The sequence below is a fragment of the Scyliorhinus canicula genome, chromosome 14 (genome assembly GCF_902713615.1).
Source record: "Scyliorhinus canicula chromosome 14, sScyCan1.1, whole genome shotgun sequence".
In the NCBI taxonomy this organism is placed as follows: domain Eukaryota; kingdom Metazoa; phylum Chordata; class Chondrichthyes; order Carcharhiniformes; family Scyliorhinidae; genus Scyliorhinus; species Scyliorhinus canicula.
Window position 1 is genome coordinate 21,530,451 of NC_052159.1, and position 17,564 is coordinate 21,548,014.

Genomic DNA, 17,564 nt, shown 5'->3' on the forward strand with positions numbered 1-17,564 from the left:
GGTAAGAGTCAACGTGGACATGCTGAATTTCCTTAGTTTCCTGATAAAGTATAGGGAATTGGATAAGCACCTAAAGAGAAAAGAAGTCCAGTGCAATGGGGAAAACATGGGGAAATGGTACAAGTTTCTCTTGGAGGAACTGGCACACACTTGGTGGGCTGAATGGCCTCCTTCTGCAATGTAACTATTCTATGAAATCCATCAGTAGATTAATTAAACATAGGATCATGCCAACCTATATCTAAACTCTGGATTTAGGCCTGTGGGGTGTCTTGATGGGAGGGGAACGTGTCACACCCAGCAGCCAAACATAAAATCTCTTGTAATAGATTTCTCAGTTTCGCGTTTTGGAGGCTTTTAACATTTAGCATCTGCCTCACCGAAAAGAAGGAACAAATTAAAGTTGGATTTAATTTGTTGTCTTTTTCTTTACCTCTAATTATTTCCTGCTTCCCTTGATGACACTATTTCATGCTCGGGTACAATTTCATAGGTGTCAGTTATCCTCTGCCAAATTATGAGAGGCATGAAACATAGAACATAGAACTATACAGCACTGTACAGGCAGGAACTTTCCTGAGTCTGGTGTTGGGAAGAGGAAGAGTATTCCTCCTGATCCTACATTAAAAGGACACAGGCGACTCCAACACCCAACTTAGTGATTTCCTCCCTAACTAGTAACTAAAAATAAACTTGCTAAATTTCTAGATCATGGTTTTGAAAAATTATTAAATTTTTTTGGGGCTGTGAGCATGATTCACATTTGTTGCTCGTCCTGAATTGCTCTTGAGAAGGCAGTGGTGGACCACCTTCTCGGAACGCTCTGGTCCACCTGTCACTAGACTATTCAAACACTTAGAACAACAAAATTAGGACTAGCTGTCTTGTCACCTGACCACCACACTCATCTACTTTCCATGGGATCACAGGTTCTAACCAAAAGGTAGGAATATTGACTGATGATTTCCCTTCCCTGTTATGGGCAGCACGGTAGCACAGTGGTTAGCACTGTTGCTTCACAGCACCAGGGTCCCGGGTTGAATTCCCGCTTGGGTCACTGTCTGTGTGGAATCTGCATGTTCTCCCTATGTCTGCGCGGGTTTCCTCCGGGTGCTCCAGCTTCCTCCCACAAGTCCTGAAAGACATGCTATTAGGTGAATTGGACATTCTGAATTCTTCCCCTGTGTACCCGAACAGCACCGGAATGTGGCAGTTAGGGGATTTTCACAGTAACTTCAATGTAAATCTATTTTGTGACAATAATAAAGATTATTATTATTATGATTTGTGGTCCAGTAAGGCCATTGGTAACACACTAGTTAAGATCAGGGCAGATTTGAGATAAACCATGGGGCCTTTTCAACTTTAGAATTTAAAACAAATCCTTCCATGTTATAATCCTGGATTGATTTGAACACATTATTACAGGAAGTGTGCACTGTAAGTTGGTTATTTAATGAGCACATGCTGACATGGAACGTGGGTGAGTGTGGAATTCACTGGGCTGGATTCTTACGTCCCGCCCAACCCCATGGGCGAGACGTGGACAATGGAAAAGTCCATTGACAACGGATGGGATTCTCCGGTCGCCGGGCGGCCGCAGCCAGAGAATCCAGCCCACTATCACATGAGGTTGTTGAGGAGATGAGCACAGATATTTTTAAGGAAAAGTTAGACAAACACATGAAAAGGGGAGGTTATGCTGATTATGATTAGACGAACAGTGGTGGGAGGAGATCTGTGTGGAGCACAAATATAGCACGGACCAGTTGAGCTGAATGGTCTGTTTCTATATTGTAAGAAGTCTTACAACACCAGGTTAAAGTCCAACAGCTTTGTTTCAAATCACTAGCTTTCAGAGCACTGCTCCTTCCTCAATTGAATGAAGAGGTAGGTTCCAGAAACATATATATAGACAAAGTCAAAGATGCTAGACGATACCCCGGACAGGCGCCGGAATGTGGCGACTAGGGGCTTTTCACAGTAACTTCATTGAAGCCTACTCGTGACAATAAGTGATTTTCATTTTCATTTCACTTTCAATGTGAGCATTTGCCGGGAATTAAGTCTTTACAGATCCAGAGAGAGGGGTAATCCCAGGTTAAAGAGGTGTGAATTGTCTCAAACCAGGACAGTTGGTAGGATTTCGCAAGCCCTGGCCAGATGGTGGGGGGTAAATGTAACGCGACATGAATCCAATGCCCTGGTTGAGGCCGTACTCATGTGTGCGGAACTTGGCGATAAGTTTCTGTTCGGCGATTCTGCGTTGTCGTGCGTCCTGAAGGCCGCCTTGGAGAACGCTTACCCGGAGATCAGAGACTGAATGCCCTTGACTGCTGAAGTGTTCCCCGACTGGAAGGGAACATTCCTGCCTGGCGATTGTCGCGCGATATCCATTCATCCATTGTTGCAGCGTCTGCATGGTCTCACCAATGTACCACGCTTCGGGGCATCCTTTCCTGCGGCGTATGAGGTAGACAACATTGGCCGAGTCGCATGTGTATGTACCGTGTACCTAGTGGGTGGTGTTCTCACGTGTAATGGTGGTATCCATGTTGATGATCTGGCATGTCTTGCAGAGATTGCCATGGCAGGGTTGTGTGGTGTCGTGGTCGCTGTTCTGAAGGCTGGGTAGTTTGCTGCAAACAATGGTTTGTTTGAGGTTGCGCGGTTGTTTGAAGGCAAGTAGTGGAGGTGTGGGGATGACCTTGGCAAGCTGTTTGTCTTCATCGATGACATGTTGAAGGATTCGAAGAAGATGTCGTAGTTTCTCCGCTCTGGGGAAATACTGGATGAGAAAGGGTAGTCTGTCGGTTGTGTCCCATATTTGTCTTCTGAGGAGATCAGTGTGGTTTTTTGCTGTTGCGTGATGGAACTGTCGATCAATCAGTCGAGCGCCATATCCCGTTCATACGAGGGCATCTTTCAGCATCTGTAGATGTCTGGTACGATCCTGCTCGTCCGAGCAGATCCTGTGTATACGGAGGGCTTGTCCATAGGGAATGGCTTCTTTAATGTGTTTCGGGTGGAAGCTGGAGAAGTGGAGCATTGTGAGGTTATCCGTGGGCTTGCGGTAAAGAAAAGTGATGAGGTGACCGTCCTTGATGGAGATGAGTGTGACCAAGAATGCAACCGATTTTGGAGACTGGTCCATGAAGAATCTGATTGTGGGATGGAACTTATTGATATCATCGTGTAGTCATTTCAGTGATTCTTCGCCATGGTCCAAAGGAAAAATTGTCATCGATGTACCTGGTGTATAACGTCGGTTGAAGGTCCTGTGCGGTGAGGAGGTCTTGTTCAAACTTGTGCATGAAGATGTTGACATATTGAGGTGCGAATTTGATCCCCATGCTGTTCCATGCGTCTGGATGAAGAACTTGTTGTCGAAGGTGAAGACGTTGTGATCCAGAATGAAGCGGATGAGTTGCAGAATTGCGTCTGGAGATTGGCAGTTGTCAGTGTTGAGGACTGAGGCTGGTGCAGCAATTCCGTCGTCATGGGGGATGCTGGTGTAGAGTGCCGAGACGTCCATTGTGACGAGGAATGTTCCTGGTTCAACTGGTCCATGGGTGCTGAGTTTCTGTAAGAAGTCTGTCGTGTCGCGACAGAAGCTGGGTGTACCTTGTACGATGGGTTTCAAGATGCCCTCGATGTAGCCAGAGAGGTTCTCATGCAGGGTCCCATTGCCTGATATGATAGGACAGCCTGGTGTGTTGTCCTTATGTATTTTTGGGAGGCAGTAGAGATCTCCAACGCGGGGAGCCCGTGGGATGAGAGCACGTAGGGTGCTCTGAAAGTCTGGATCCAAGGTCTTGATCAGTCTGTTGAGTTGGCGGGTGTGTTCCTTGGTTGGATCTGCAGGTAACTGTAGTGTTCCTGCTGTTGAGTTGTTGGTACACGTCTTTGCAGTAGTCCGTTCTGTTCAGTATGACGATGGCCCCTCTGTTGTCTGCTGGATTGATGACGATGTTGTGGTTGGTCTTGAGAGCGCGGATGGCGTTGCGTTGTGCTTGGGTGACGTTCGGGGCTGTCTTGTGAATGTGACTGATGAATCTGGCATTGATGCGACTCCTGATGGCCTGAGCATACATGTCGAGTCGAGGGCAGCGGCCTTCCTGAGGGGTCCAATTCGACTCTTTCCTCTTTGGTTGTCGTACCGCAGACCTCTCGGTCTGCTGTTCCGGTTCATTAGTTCTCTCATTGGGTTCACTGTCGGCCTCTTGTGGTCTGTGGAAGATCTCCTGGAGCCTCATTCACTTGATGAATTCCTCCGTGTCTGCTGCGAGACTGATGGAGTCCATTTTGGTGGTGGTGCATAAATTGAGACCTCTGCTGAGGACTTTGATTTTGTCTGGTTGAAGGTTGTAGTCTGACAAATTGACAATAGATTTCCCTGTATTGTTTTCTCCGCGACACAATGGACTTCTTACAGAAACTCAGCACCCATGGACCAGTTGAACCAGGAACATTCTTCGTCACAATGGATGTCTCGGCACTCTACGTCAGCATCCCGCATGACGACGGCATTGCTGCAACAGCCTCAGTACTCAACACCGACAACTGCCAATCTCCAGTCGCAATTCTGCAACTCATCCGCTTCTTTCTAGATCACAACGTCTTCACCTACGACAACCAGTTCTTCATCCAGACACGCGGAACAGCCATGGGGACCAAATTGGCACCTTAATATGCCAACATCTTCATGCACAAGTTTGAATAAGACCTTCTCACCGCACAGGACCTTCAACCGACGTTATACACCAGATATATCGATACCAATTTTTTCCTTTGGACCCACGGCAAAGAATCACTGAAATGACTACACAATGACATCAACAAGTTCCATCACACCATCAGACTCACCATGGACTACTCTCCAAAATCGGCTGCATTCTTGGACACACTCATCTCCATCAAGGACGGTCACCTCAGCACTTTGCTTTACCGCAAGCCCATGGATAACCTCACGAAGCTCCACTTCTCCAGCTCCCACCCGAAACACATTAAAGAAGCCATTCCCTATGGACAAGCCCTCCATATACACAGGATCTGCTTGGACAAGGAGGAGCGCTAACAGACATCTACAGAAGTTGAAAGGTGCCCTCGTACGAACAGCATATGGCGCTCGACTCATTGATTGACAGTTCCAACAAGCCACAGCAAAAAACTGCACCGATCTCCACAGAAGACAAACCCAGGACACAACCGACAGAGTACCCTTTCTCGTCCATTATTTCCCCAGAGCGGAGATACTACGACATCTTCTTCGCAGCCTTCAACATTGTCAAATTATACACACCAGTATATCATGGTGCAGACACACACTGATTGACACACAGCAAGACCAATAAACACACACAACACCGCAGCCAATCACCAGTTAGAGCACACTCACTATAAAGACAGAGGGCAACAGTTTTCCCGCTCATTCGGGATGCAGCCTCTAAGAAGGACAGAGCTCACAGCTTGTAGCACAGATCTTCACCATGTGATGAGAGTATAGACTGGTTAGGATAGGCATAGGTCGGGCAGCACGGTGGCCTAGTGGTTAGCACAACCGCCTCACGGCGCTGAGGTCCCAGGTTCGATCCTGGCTCTGGGTCACTGTCCGTGTGGAGTTTGCACATTCTCCCCGTGTCTGCGTGGGTTTTGCCCCACAATCCAAAAATGTGCAGTGTAGGTGGATTGGCCAGACTAAATTGCCCCCTTAATTGTAATAATTGGATAATCTAAATTTATTTAAAAAAAGGATAGGCATAGGTCTTTAGTTTAATCTAACACAGTGTCGACCCACAGTGAAAGTATGTTCAACAGTTTCTAGCTTAATAAAATAGTGTTGTACTATTTCAAGTGTTGGTAGCCTGTATGTGTTACTGCTGAGGTAAACGCAGACTCCACAGATCTAGAGTACCCAACACATTAAACATGTCATCGATGAAGACGAACATTTTGCCAAGGTCATCCCCACACCCCCACTACCTGCCTTCAAACAACTGCGCAACCTCAAACAAACCATTGTTTGCAGCAAATTACCCAGCCTTAAGAACAGCGACCACGACGCAATATAACCCTGCCATGGCAATCTCTGCGAGACATGCCAGATCATCAACATGGGGTACCACCATTACACGTGTGAACACCACCCACAAGGTACGCGGTACATACTCATGCGACTCGGCCAAATCTGTCTACCTCATATGCTGCAGGAAAGGATGTCCCGAAGCGTGGTACATTGGTGAGACCATGCAGACGCTGCAACAATGGATGAATGGACATCGCGTGACAATCGCCAGGCAGGAATGTTCCCTTCCAGTCGGGGAACACTTCAGCAGTCAAGGGCATTTAGCGTCTGTTCTCTGGTAAGCGTTCTCCAAGGCAGCCTTCAGGATGCGCGACAACACAGAATCGCCGAACAGGTATTTATAGCCAAGTTCCGCACACATGAGTACGGCCTCAACCGGGACATTGGTTTCATGTCGCATTACATCCCCCCCCCGCCATCTGGCCAGGGTTTGCAAAATCCTAACAACTGTCCTGGTTTGAGACAATTCACACCTCTTTAACCTGGGATTACCACTCTCTCAGGATCTGTAAAGACTTAATTCCCTGCAAATGCTCACATTGAAAGTATCGTCTTGCATCTTTGACTTTGTCTATATATATGTTTCTGGAACCTACCTCTTCATTCACCTGAGGAAGGAGCAGTGCTCCGAAAGCTAGTGATTTGAAACAAAGCTGTTGGACTTTAACCTAGTGTTGTAAGACTTCTTACTGTGCTCACCCCAGTCCAACGCCGGCATAGCCACATCATGTTTCTACACTGTACATTCTATGTATTTGGTAACACTGTGCCAAGCACTGTTGCACTCTCACCAACGCGCAAGGAAAAGTATCAATCAAACCCACTAGATTAGTCACGACCATCTGCTGCAGTGTCTTACCTTCCAATAGGTACATTTTAAGTAGTGTGGTCTTCTGAAGATTATCCACAAACAGTCATTCATTGGCTATTCATGGAATCTTGCTGTATGGAAGCTGGCTGTCATGTGTGAGGGAATGGTCTGATTTTGGTATTAAAGTTGTGTGATAAAGTATCTTCTCTTTCCATCATTTCAATTCAGCATCTTTTTTATCTACCATTTTATCATATTAGTTCTTGTGCTTTTCTATTAGTGTGGCCATTTGAATAATTTTGTTCTGGCACGTAATTTTAGTTTCTTTATCTGTCTGAATCGCTGATTTTGCAGGCAACTTTAAAAAAAATTAGAGTACCCAATTTGTTTCTCTAATTAAATGGCAATTTAGCGTGACCAATCCATTTACCCAGCATATTATTTGGGGTTGTGCGGGTGAAACCCACGTAGACACGGGAAGAATGTGCAAACTCCACACTGCAGTCAATTTTAATGTTTTTACCTCTTCAGTTAATTTCTCATCGTCAAACTTCCCTTCTTCGAGCTCTTATTCTCCCGATTCAATTCTTCACTGGGCTTGCTCTTATTTTCTAGTTGCTTTTTTATGAGGTTCAGCTTATTCACCATTGTCTCGTTTTACTCTGTACCCTGTACTCTGATTCCCCCTTCAAACCTTTAACTCTGCTGGCTGTCTTTCAGTTTCTTTAATACACTGACCAACTTGTAATTTTTCTGATTCTACATTACTCACCCAAAGAGAGATGGGTTGATGAGTTTTTTTTCTCAGCATTCAATTAAAACTGGATACTCACAGGTGTCGGGCCAGAGGTAGTTCTTTGACAAAGAGTCATCCAGACTCGAAACTTTTGCTCCTTTCTCCCTCCACAGATGCTGCCAGACCTGCTGTGATTGTTCAGTATTTTCTGTTTTTGTTTCAGATTTCAGCATCTGAAGTAATTTTCTTTTATTATCATGATAATCTTATCCTCGTCGCCAGATGTAATGAAGCACTTTCACAAACTTCATTAGAAACACAAAAGTATTTGTTAATAAGAAAAATTATACAGCACCCGCATGGCTGTCTCTAGGTCCCTACATGTCTCCAGCCTAAGTCATGTGACCTTTACTCTGCTGTGTTGCCCTTAAAGGGACAATCACTACAAGTCCTGAACTGGGACTTGTACCCATAACCGCCTGAACTCAGGAGCAAGGGTACTACCACCTGAGCCATGGCAGATGCTGTCATTTCATAAAATAATAAATACACAGCTCTTCATCAAAGCTCAACGTATTGATCTGGAACCCAGATTATACAAGAACTCAGTTACATTGTTCAGTTGTTTCAATATGTAATGTAACCAGCTGAAGGCTTAAGTAAACTCATTGTAGTTACAATTGAATACAAGTTCTTCTGTGTTGTGTGACAAAATGGTAAAGCTGCATAGAAAGAAAGATTAGTCAAGAAATATCATCCATCCCCCAGTTCAGTTTTGTTATTTGTAATCCAGGAACTACTAATGTTTAGGTACAGAGGGCAACAGTTAACAACTGGAGATGGAGCAGTGCTGAACTTCAGCTTCCAAACAGACTTCAGAAATGCAGAAATAGGATCATGAGAATTTATTAATAACTTCCCTTTCAGGTTTGTTTTTGTCAGACTGTTTTCAAATAAGTCGATTTCCTTGCATGTAAATACTTTTCAAGCAAATGCGTAACAACTTTCATCTTGGTCAGGCCACATTTGGAGTACTGTGTGCAGTTCTGGTCACCTCATTTTAGGAAGGATGTGGAAGCTTTGGAAAAGGTGCAAAGAAGATTTACCAGGATGTTGCCTGGAATGGAGAGTAGGTCATACGAGGAAAGATTGAGGGTGCTAGGCCTTTTCTCATTAGAACGGAGAAGGATGAGGGGCGACTTGATAGAGGTTTATAAGATGATCAGGGGAATAGATAGAGTAGACAGTCAGAGACTTTTTCCCCGGGTGGAACACACCATTACAAGGGGACATAAATTTAAGATAAATGGTGGAAGATATAGAGGGGATGTCAGAGGTAGATTCTTTACCCAGAGAGTAGTGGGGGCATGGAATGCACTGCCTGTGGTAGTAGTTGAGTCGGAAAATTTATGGACCTTCAAGCGGCTATTGGATAGGTACTTGGATTAGGGTAGAATAAGGGAGTGTAGGTTAACTTCTTAAGGGCAGCACGGTAGCATTGTGGATAGCAAAATTGCTTCACAGCTCCAGGGTCCCAAGTTCGATTTCGACTTGGGTCACTGTCTGTGTGGAGTCTGCACATCCTCCCCGTGACTGCGTGGGTTTCCTCCGGGTACTCCGGTTTCCTCCCACAGTCCAAAGATGTGCAGGTTGGGTGGATTGGCCATGACAAATTGTCCAAAATTCTATGATTAACCTAGGACAAAAGTTCAGCGCAACATCGTGGGCCGAAGGGCCTGTTCTGTGCTGTATTTCTCTATCTCTATCTCTATCTGGTTTTATGGCTGGTTTATTCAGCAAGTCACTTGTTTGGGGGGAACCACCAGAGCATATCCCCCAACTGTCTTCACCTGAAGCCCCAAAATATGCATTTTCTAACAAAGATCATTGAGTAGAAAATGGAATGGGAACGCTGGTTCATTTTCTATAATCCTCAATGCAGACGTCTAAAGCTAACTGCACTGCCCTCTGCTGTCTCAGTAGAATATTAACTAAAGCAAAATCTATCGACAGGATCCCCTTGCAAGGTTCCATTTCCACCAGTGCATCTCCAGAAATATCTTCTCGTCCCTCGTCCCTACACACTTGGGAATTTCCATTCTGAACTTTTCCGCAGCTTTCTCTACCTTCAAAATCTCTCCAAAACCCAACATTTCAACTTAGCTTTTGTCCATTGTGGTGGTATGATTAGCATAGCTGTCTGCCATTGGTGCAGAACACCGGCTTACCATTGGCCCTGGTCGGTCATGTGCCTCTCAACCGGTTGGTTGAGACTAGTCATGTGACGGCTCCCCGATTGGTTGAGAGGCTGAGTTAACCCCGCCTCCAGGGCGGGGTATAAATACCCAGTACTCCTGGCGGTCGTCCTTCTCCTGTAATCGACCGCAGGGCTAACATCTAGTAGATTAAAGCCATACTTTTGTTCAGCAACTCGTCTTGCGTTCAATTGATGGTACATCATCCATCTTCCCAAACTCTCTGTTCTTGGGTAGGCGTCCATTTTCATTGTGCTGATGTGTGAAGTGCCGGGGGATATTTTTATTGTTAAAAGTGCTATATAAGTACAAACCTGCTGCTAACACAAAATCTGAGACTCACAGTGATCTGTTGTGGGCAGACATAAATTTTTTAAATGAACAGTTTGCTACCAATATAGCAAACGTTATAGTTCTGACTAGTCTCCCATTTGTGTAGAAACAAGCCTGAGAGTGAAGGAAAGTTACAAATTTAATCCCTGCTTGGTACTCGGATGACAGTACAGGTGATCCAGTTAATCTCATTCGGCTACAGTTATTCACTATTACATCTTTCTTATTCCTCGTAAACTTCACTTATTCCATTCGACACACAGTTCCTCCTCCCTGAATCCCTGCTATATTGAAATCATGTCTCATTTCACAGTCCCTTACACTGACTTGTTCTTTGTACTTCGAATTGCAGGGTACCTTTCTTCCCTCTTGGTTCTCTTCCTATTACATTCCTCAGACACTTTGAACCCAAGATTTAATATCATTGAATTACCATTTCTTCATTTACTCTGAGTGTGATTCTCCAGAAAGATTTCGAAGTGTGGTAGGGAGCGGGAAAGGCCGCAAGCTTCCCGGCTCTCGGCTCAGCGAGGCCGGCAATGCTATTCAACGTTAATTGGTCCACTTAACGAGGCCCCATTGGCTTCTCGCTGCAAATGAAGGCTCGCCAGCCAATTTGCCGGGACAGCGCTCGCCAGCCCCAGGCTAACAAGGTCGAGCAGCACTTAAACAGCTCTTGCACAGCTGACACATCCCTCCCACAAGCCACATGTCTATTCTCCCGCAGGTCCTCCAGCTGACGGCACCGGCCCATCCCTGGTGGGCCCCTCTGCAGCCTCCTATGAGAACACCTCGGAGGAGAGCTCCAAGGAAGACACGACCGCAGCATCGCAGTTGTCATCCCCACCCTCCACCAGCGCAGGTGCACGCACCTCGGTGGGAAACCTTTGTCAGGCTTCTGGGGCACAATCTGGTAAGCACCACACTGCTGCTGATGCACATCAGGTGGAGACAGGAACCCCCAGGCGAGACAGAATTCGGAGGTCTACTGGATCCCTGGACCCAGCTGGGTTCCAGCCTGTGCTGAGCCTCCGGCACAGGGTTACCCGGAGCTGATGGAGACATTATCGTGCAGTCAAGACATTCAGAGGGAGATGCCAGTGGCATTCCAGCAGGTCCATAGCCGATTGGAGGAGCCCCAGATGCTATGGGCACAGGAGATGTTGCCGGCAATGCGTGGCACCCAGGCCAACACTGCTAGGTTGACGACCTCAGTGAAGAGCCTGGTGCACGGCATCAGCACCATGAGTGAAGGTGTCCAAAACGTCACATAGTTAGTGATGGCCATGGCTGAGGACCTTGGCAGAATGTCTGACACACTGGGGAATGTTACCCAGTACCAGGCTGACCTTGATGGGGCGCTGCGGGACATGTCCTACTCTCAGATGGGAATGGCCGAGGTGCTGTGCTGCTTGTTCCAGTCGCAGGTGGCCATTGCTGAGTCACTGCAGAGCATTGCCCAATCACTGAGAAGCATCGCCATGGGCGTCGACTCCTTGCTGCAGACATTGGGGAGCTGGCAAATCCAGATGATGCAAGGGCAGCTGGGGCTTGAGCCAGCTGTCCCTCCGTCCCAAGGTGGGCACCGGCTGGGAGGAGGAGGTGCTGGGTGCCAACCAGGACCTGTCCCATGAAGTGGTGACAGTGCCCACCAGCTCCCCCAGTTCCACCCCTCGGATGAGGCCGCGTCTCGATGCCAGAACACGGGACAGGGCGGCACGGCTGTGCATGCGCTGACAACAAGGCATCGAGGCCCTCCGCCCCAGAGCTCCTAGTGGCCAACCAGGGGCATCGAAGGCCATGGACGAGGTAAGCATCTGGCTACCTCTATCTCAGATATGCATCCAAGACGCACCTAGACGTAGTGGTAGATCTAGGCGGGCCAAGACAATCAAGGATCACTGAGGGCACCGGGGGAGGGGGGGGGGGGGGGGAGTAGGTAAGAGGTGAGGAGGGTGGGTGACGGGGTGGTGGGGAGAGTTGGGCGGCACCATTGGGAGTGGGGAACTGTATAACACCTGCGACACATTGAAAACACTTGAGCACAAGCAGTATGATGCCTCTGTCACTTACTTCCACAATGCGGGCTGACCTCCAAACCCTTGACCTATCTCTCCAGGCACCTCCCCCTCCGCAAAGCAATCACCCACCCTCCAGCAGTGGACTTGTCGTGGTGCTTCCCATCCCATGAGTGTTTGGATGTTGCGTGAGTGGTGTTGCCTCCTGCAGTGTTCAGGCACAGTGTCCAGGCATCAAGGTGTGATTGGGACGCTAGGCAATGACTTCCACATGCCACATGGCCCGCCCACCCATGGGAATCCACTTGGGTTGTTGAAGTGCTCACTTAACCACGATTGTCAATTCCCTATCAGCAATAGCCTTCGGCCGCATGGCTAGATGCTTTGGCAGTCTCTGGGGATTGTGGGTGGTCAGTGGGGCAGACAGGCAGGGGCAAGGTTTTCCCTGGAAAGGGTATACACAATCCTGGGGTTAGCATGCTGCTGCCATGCTGTTGCCCTTCTAGCACCTCCCCCTCCATCTCACCTCCTCTCTTGGAGGCCCATCTCTCCGGACGGTAACCCTCCCACCAACCGAGGGTCCCCCATCCCCGAGCACAGGGGCCGCAAGCCCAGCTCCACGGGCTCTTTGCATGTGATCAAAGATGGTTATCACCTCCTTGACTCCCTGCAGAAGGCTTTCCGCCAGGTTCACATTTTTCAAAAGGCGTACTAATCGGTGCCAGCGTGGCCACCTGCTGGAGAGGCCGCTGAATAACGAGAGGCCCTTGGATACGGGGTGGTTCTTGTTAATTGTATTGAAATAGGGTTTAAGTGGTGACAATTGGTTTCTCACCATGCTATGGCGCAATCCTGATTGCATCGCAAACTGTTTGGCGCCTGGCGTGGATCTTGTTTTCAGCCTCTCCCGTTATTCACCGGCCTCGTTTCGCATGGGCGAGAGCGCAATGGGGCCAGAGAATCACGTCCTTTATCTCCTCTTCTACTCTTTTCAACATTGGTGGTATTCTATGCCATCTACCTTAGCTATTCACATGGATTTATTGATTTAAAAGGTAAATTTCGGTGGTTCGTGGTAAAAGGAGCCACAGTGGCTCTGACCTATTTTTACAATTGCACCATAGAAAGCATCCTATCTGGCTGCATCACAGCCGGGTACGGCAACTGCTCAGCCCAAGACCATAAGAAACTACGGAAAGTCGCGAACACTGCCCAGTCCATCACGCAAACCCGCCTCCCATCCATTGCTGTCTATATCTCCCGCTACCTCAGGAAAGTGGGCAGCACAATCAAAGACGCCTCCCATCTTTTTTTTAATGAATTTAGAGTACCCAATTTTGTTTTCCAATTAATGAGCAATTTAGAGTGGCCAATCCACCTACCCTGCACATCAAAGTGTTGTGGGGGTAAGACCCACGCAAGCATGTGGTGAATCTGCAAACTGCACACGGACAGTGACCCAGGGTCGAAACCGGGTCCTCGGCGTCGTGAGGCAGCAGTCCTAACCACTGCACCACCGTGCTGCACCTGGGGTATTCTCTCTCCCAACCTCTTCCATTCAGCAGAAGATACAAAAATTTGAGAACACGCATTAACAGATTCCAAAATAGCTTCTTATCCGCTGTTGCCAGACTCCTGAATGGTCCTCTTATGGACTGAACTGATCTCTCCACACATCTTCTCTACTGTTGTAGCACTACACTCCGTATGCTTTAATCCGATGTCCATGTCTATGTATTTACATTGTATATTTAGCATATGTCCTATATTTTTGGTGTATAGTAGATCTGCCTAGACTGGATGCAGAACAATACCTATCACTGTACCTCGGTACACGTGAAATCTAAACCGAATCTAATTAATTTCAAAGTGCGATTGATACTGAAATTATGTGTTTCTATTTTAGCTCTGCTCGCCTTCGTTGAACTGACTGGTGGAGCTGAGGAGGAGGTGTCAGTGACTGTTGGAAATATTGCTTCACTAAGCTGCTTGATCACAGGGCAACTTCCATATGACCGTCCTGTGAGCTGGTACTGGACAGCACAATATCCAGAATGCAGCAGTCTCAATGGTGGCAAGGTTGTGGACATCTATCCTGATGGGCGAGCAGTATTTGAAGAGGAGTTCAAAGGGCGTGTGCTTGTTTACCGATCAAAAATAAAGAAGGGTGATTATTCAATCACGCTACGGGGCTTAAAGATATCTGATTCAGGCGAGTTCATCTGCACCCATGACTACCTATCTGAAGAGAAGAAAATTAGGCTAATGGTGAAAACAGGTGCGTGACCAATAATTCTGGCTAGAGTACATTTCCGTCAATGCCAAAAGCCTCCATAAATCTGGCCCAGGTGGCCAATCTTTATGCGCGAGTTGAGGGACTTTAATCTAAATGGCTGAGTCACAGAATGCAATGGGTAATTGTTAAGCTTGTATCTACATGGAAAGGGGTGGCTACCAAGGCACTGTAGAATTTGAGGCTGGGGTTATTTGTTGTTTTGTGTGTACATTCAAGATTTTGGGGAAAGGGAATCCATGGAATCCGTACAGTGTAGAAGGAGGCCATTTGGCCATCGTCTCTACACCACCCTTCTGAAAGAGCTCCCTACCTAGGCTCACTCCACCGCTCTATCCCCATATCCCGCCTAACTTACACTTCTTTGGACACTAAGGACAATTAATCATGGCCAATCCACCTAACCTGCACATCTTTGGACTGGGGGGGGGGGGGATACTGGAGCACCTGGAGAAAACCCACGCAGACAGGGGGAGAACGTGGAAACTCCACACAGACAGTCACCCGAGGCCAAAATTGAATCTGGGTCCCTGGCGCTGTGAGACAGCAGTGCTAACCACTGTGTCACCACGCCTACCCTAGTAGCTGGTATAGCTGGTAGCTGGTACAGCTGGTATATCTGAGTTTGCTGCTCACAATAAGAATTCTGAAGGTCCTAATTACAAAATATGCAGATCAGTGGCAGATAAATCCTAGCCAGTCAGAAGACTGGGCCAAAAAAATGGAAGATGCTGTTTAATGTGGAAAAGTGGAGTCATACAATTGAGGATGTTATATAAATGAAACCTTTCTTAAAATTCATTTAAGGGATGTGGGTGTCACTGGCCAGGTGAGCCTTTATTGTCCATCCTTAGCTGCACTTGAGAAGGTGGTGGTGAGTTGCCATCGCTGCACTCCCTCAGGTGTAGGTACACCCACGGTGCTGCTAGGGTGGGAGTTTCAGGATTTTGACTGAGCAACAGTGAAGGAACCGCGATATATTTCCAAATCAGGATCGTGTGTGACTTGGAGGAGAAACTCAGGTGGTGGTGTCCCCAGGTAAAACCTATTGTGAACACAAACTCTGGGACTCATCATTAGCGATCTGTTGAGGGATAGAGCACACACTACACCAAGAAGTATATAGCTTCCAATAAAGCCCAGATCTCTTCCACCTTGAGTGCTACGTACAGCTCTTGGCAACAAACAAAGAAGTGCCTGGGAAGATGTGCAAAGCAAGGCAAAGAAACTGATAAATAGGATTGGGTATCTGATCGAGAAGGAAAGACAAAAATATACTCAGGTATGCTTCAAAAAAGCAGCTTATCAATGTCCTTATTGAGTTATTTAACATCTTGTGGACCGTTAGCTTCTGGCTGCTGTTGGGTAAAGGGTCAAGAGTTCTGCTCCTTTCCCAAACACCTTTATTTTCCTTGAACATACTCTAAATAAAACGCTATCACCACACACCACAAGTGCCACCTGCAACTCCTTTACAGATCAGTGTCAATTATTGGATACTTAACATCAATTTGACATGTAATTGGAATGTCTTTTATCCCATTCCTAACAGGGACCAGTGCAATGAGTGGAGACAGTACGTGCTTTTCATATTTTTATGAGAATATGATACACTTTATTGCTGTGTTGAATAGGCTTCAGCATTTCATGTTTTGGTTTTACAGTAGTCACATCTCAATAAAAAGCAATTAAAGGGCACATGAAAATTCCACTGGAAGGAGACTGATTGAACAAATAAAATTACTGTAATATAATTGAGGAAAACTCAGGAGCTTAATGCAAAAAAAGGAAGGTACCAATCCATCTAGATGACACCATAAACCCCATGTGCAAAACTCGTGTCGCATTTTCCAAATCCATGGCCACTACCAACGAGAAGGACAAAAGCAGCAGACACCTGGAAACACCACCACCACCTTGGGCAATAAATGCTCATCTGGCAGTCACCACCCTGACTTTGAAATATTTCACCATTTCTTCACTGACACTGGGTCACAATCCTGGAATGTCCTCCCCAACAGCACTGTGGGTGTAACAACACCACATGAGTTGCAACAGTTTAAGAAGACAGCTCACCACCAGCTTCTCAAGGGCAATTAGGGATGGCAATAAGTGCTGGTCTAGCCAGCAAAGCCCACATCCCATAACTGAATAAAAGTAAATGAATATTACCCACCCCAGAGTCACTGTCGGAGAAATTGAAGCATAATCATGGCTTTCTTGAGCTTGCCAAATATTCAAAAGAATGTTCTGAGTGTTTCCCCCCAAATTAATCACAATTTGCGTTCTCTGCTTGCTCGTCTCCTCCAGCAATTAGCGGTATTGATTGTTCAGGAGTGTGTTGCATCAGATTGTACATTTCAGTGAATGGATTGGGCATTGATGGGCCTGTTGACCTTTTCCCACATTTATTTTCGTATGCTCATGTGCCATTCTTCAAGTGTGAACTTGGACATAAAATGTTGGCATTTATTTGTGGGGAGATAGTGGTGTTAATGTCACTCGGGTTGTAGTCCAGAAGTCCATGCTATTGCTTTCAAATTCCAGGTTCAAATTCCATCATTTTAGGGAATGTGAAATTTAAATTCAGTTAATAAATATGGAATAAAATTCATCAATAATGGCGAACATGAAACTATCATTAATTATTGTAAAAAAACATCCGATTCACTAATGATCTTTGAGGAAGGAAATCTACCATCCTTACCTGGTTGGCCTACATGTGACGCCATATCCCCAGTAGTGTCATTAACTCTTGACTGCCCTCTGAAATTGGGTAGCAAGTTACTTAGTTCAAGGTAAATTGAGAGCAACAAATTCTGGCCTTGCCAGTGATGTCCACATCCCATAAAAGAATAAACAATTGACTAGAATTGGATGGTTCCTCCCCCACCCCTTTTTCTTATTTGAATCCATTATTAAGGAAGTAGTAACCGGGCATTTAGAAAATATGGTTATTCGGTAATACAAAGCTTGAGCATTGTTGAATGAAAGACATTTTTTGTCAAAGCTTTTAGCTTTACACTCATCAGG

The 17,564-nt window shown here is 46.5% G+C and overlaps 1 protein-coding gene across 1 annotated transcript in view; it reads left to right on the forward strand.

Moving 5' to 3' along the window:
• Nucleotides 1–17,564, forward strand: part of LOC119977746 — a 52,874-nt gene that overhangs the window by 4,227 nt on the left and 31,083 nt on the right. The window contains exon 2 of the mRNA XM_038818951.1: nucleotides 14,145–14,516. Within this exon, the coding sequence (XP_038674879.1) occupies nucleotides 14,145–14,516 (372 nt within the window). The remainder of the gene's footprint in view (nucleotides 1–14,144; nucleotides 14,517–17,564) is intronic.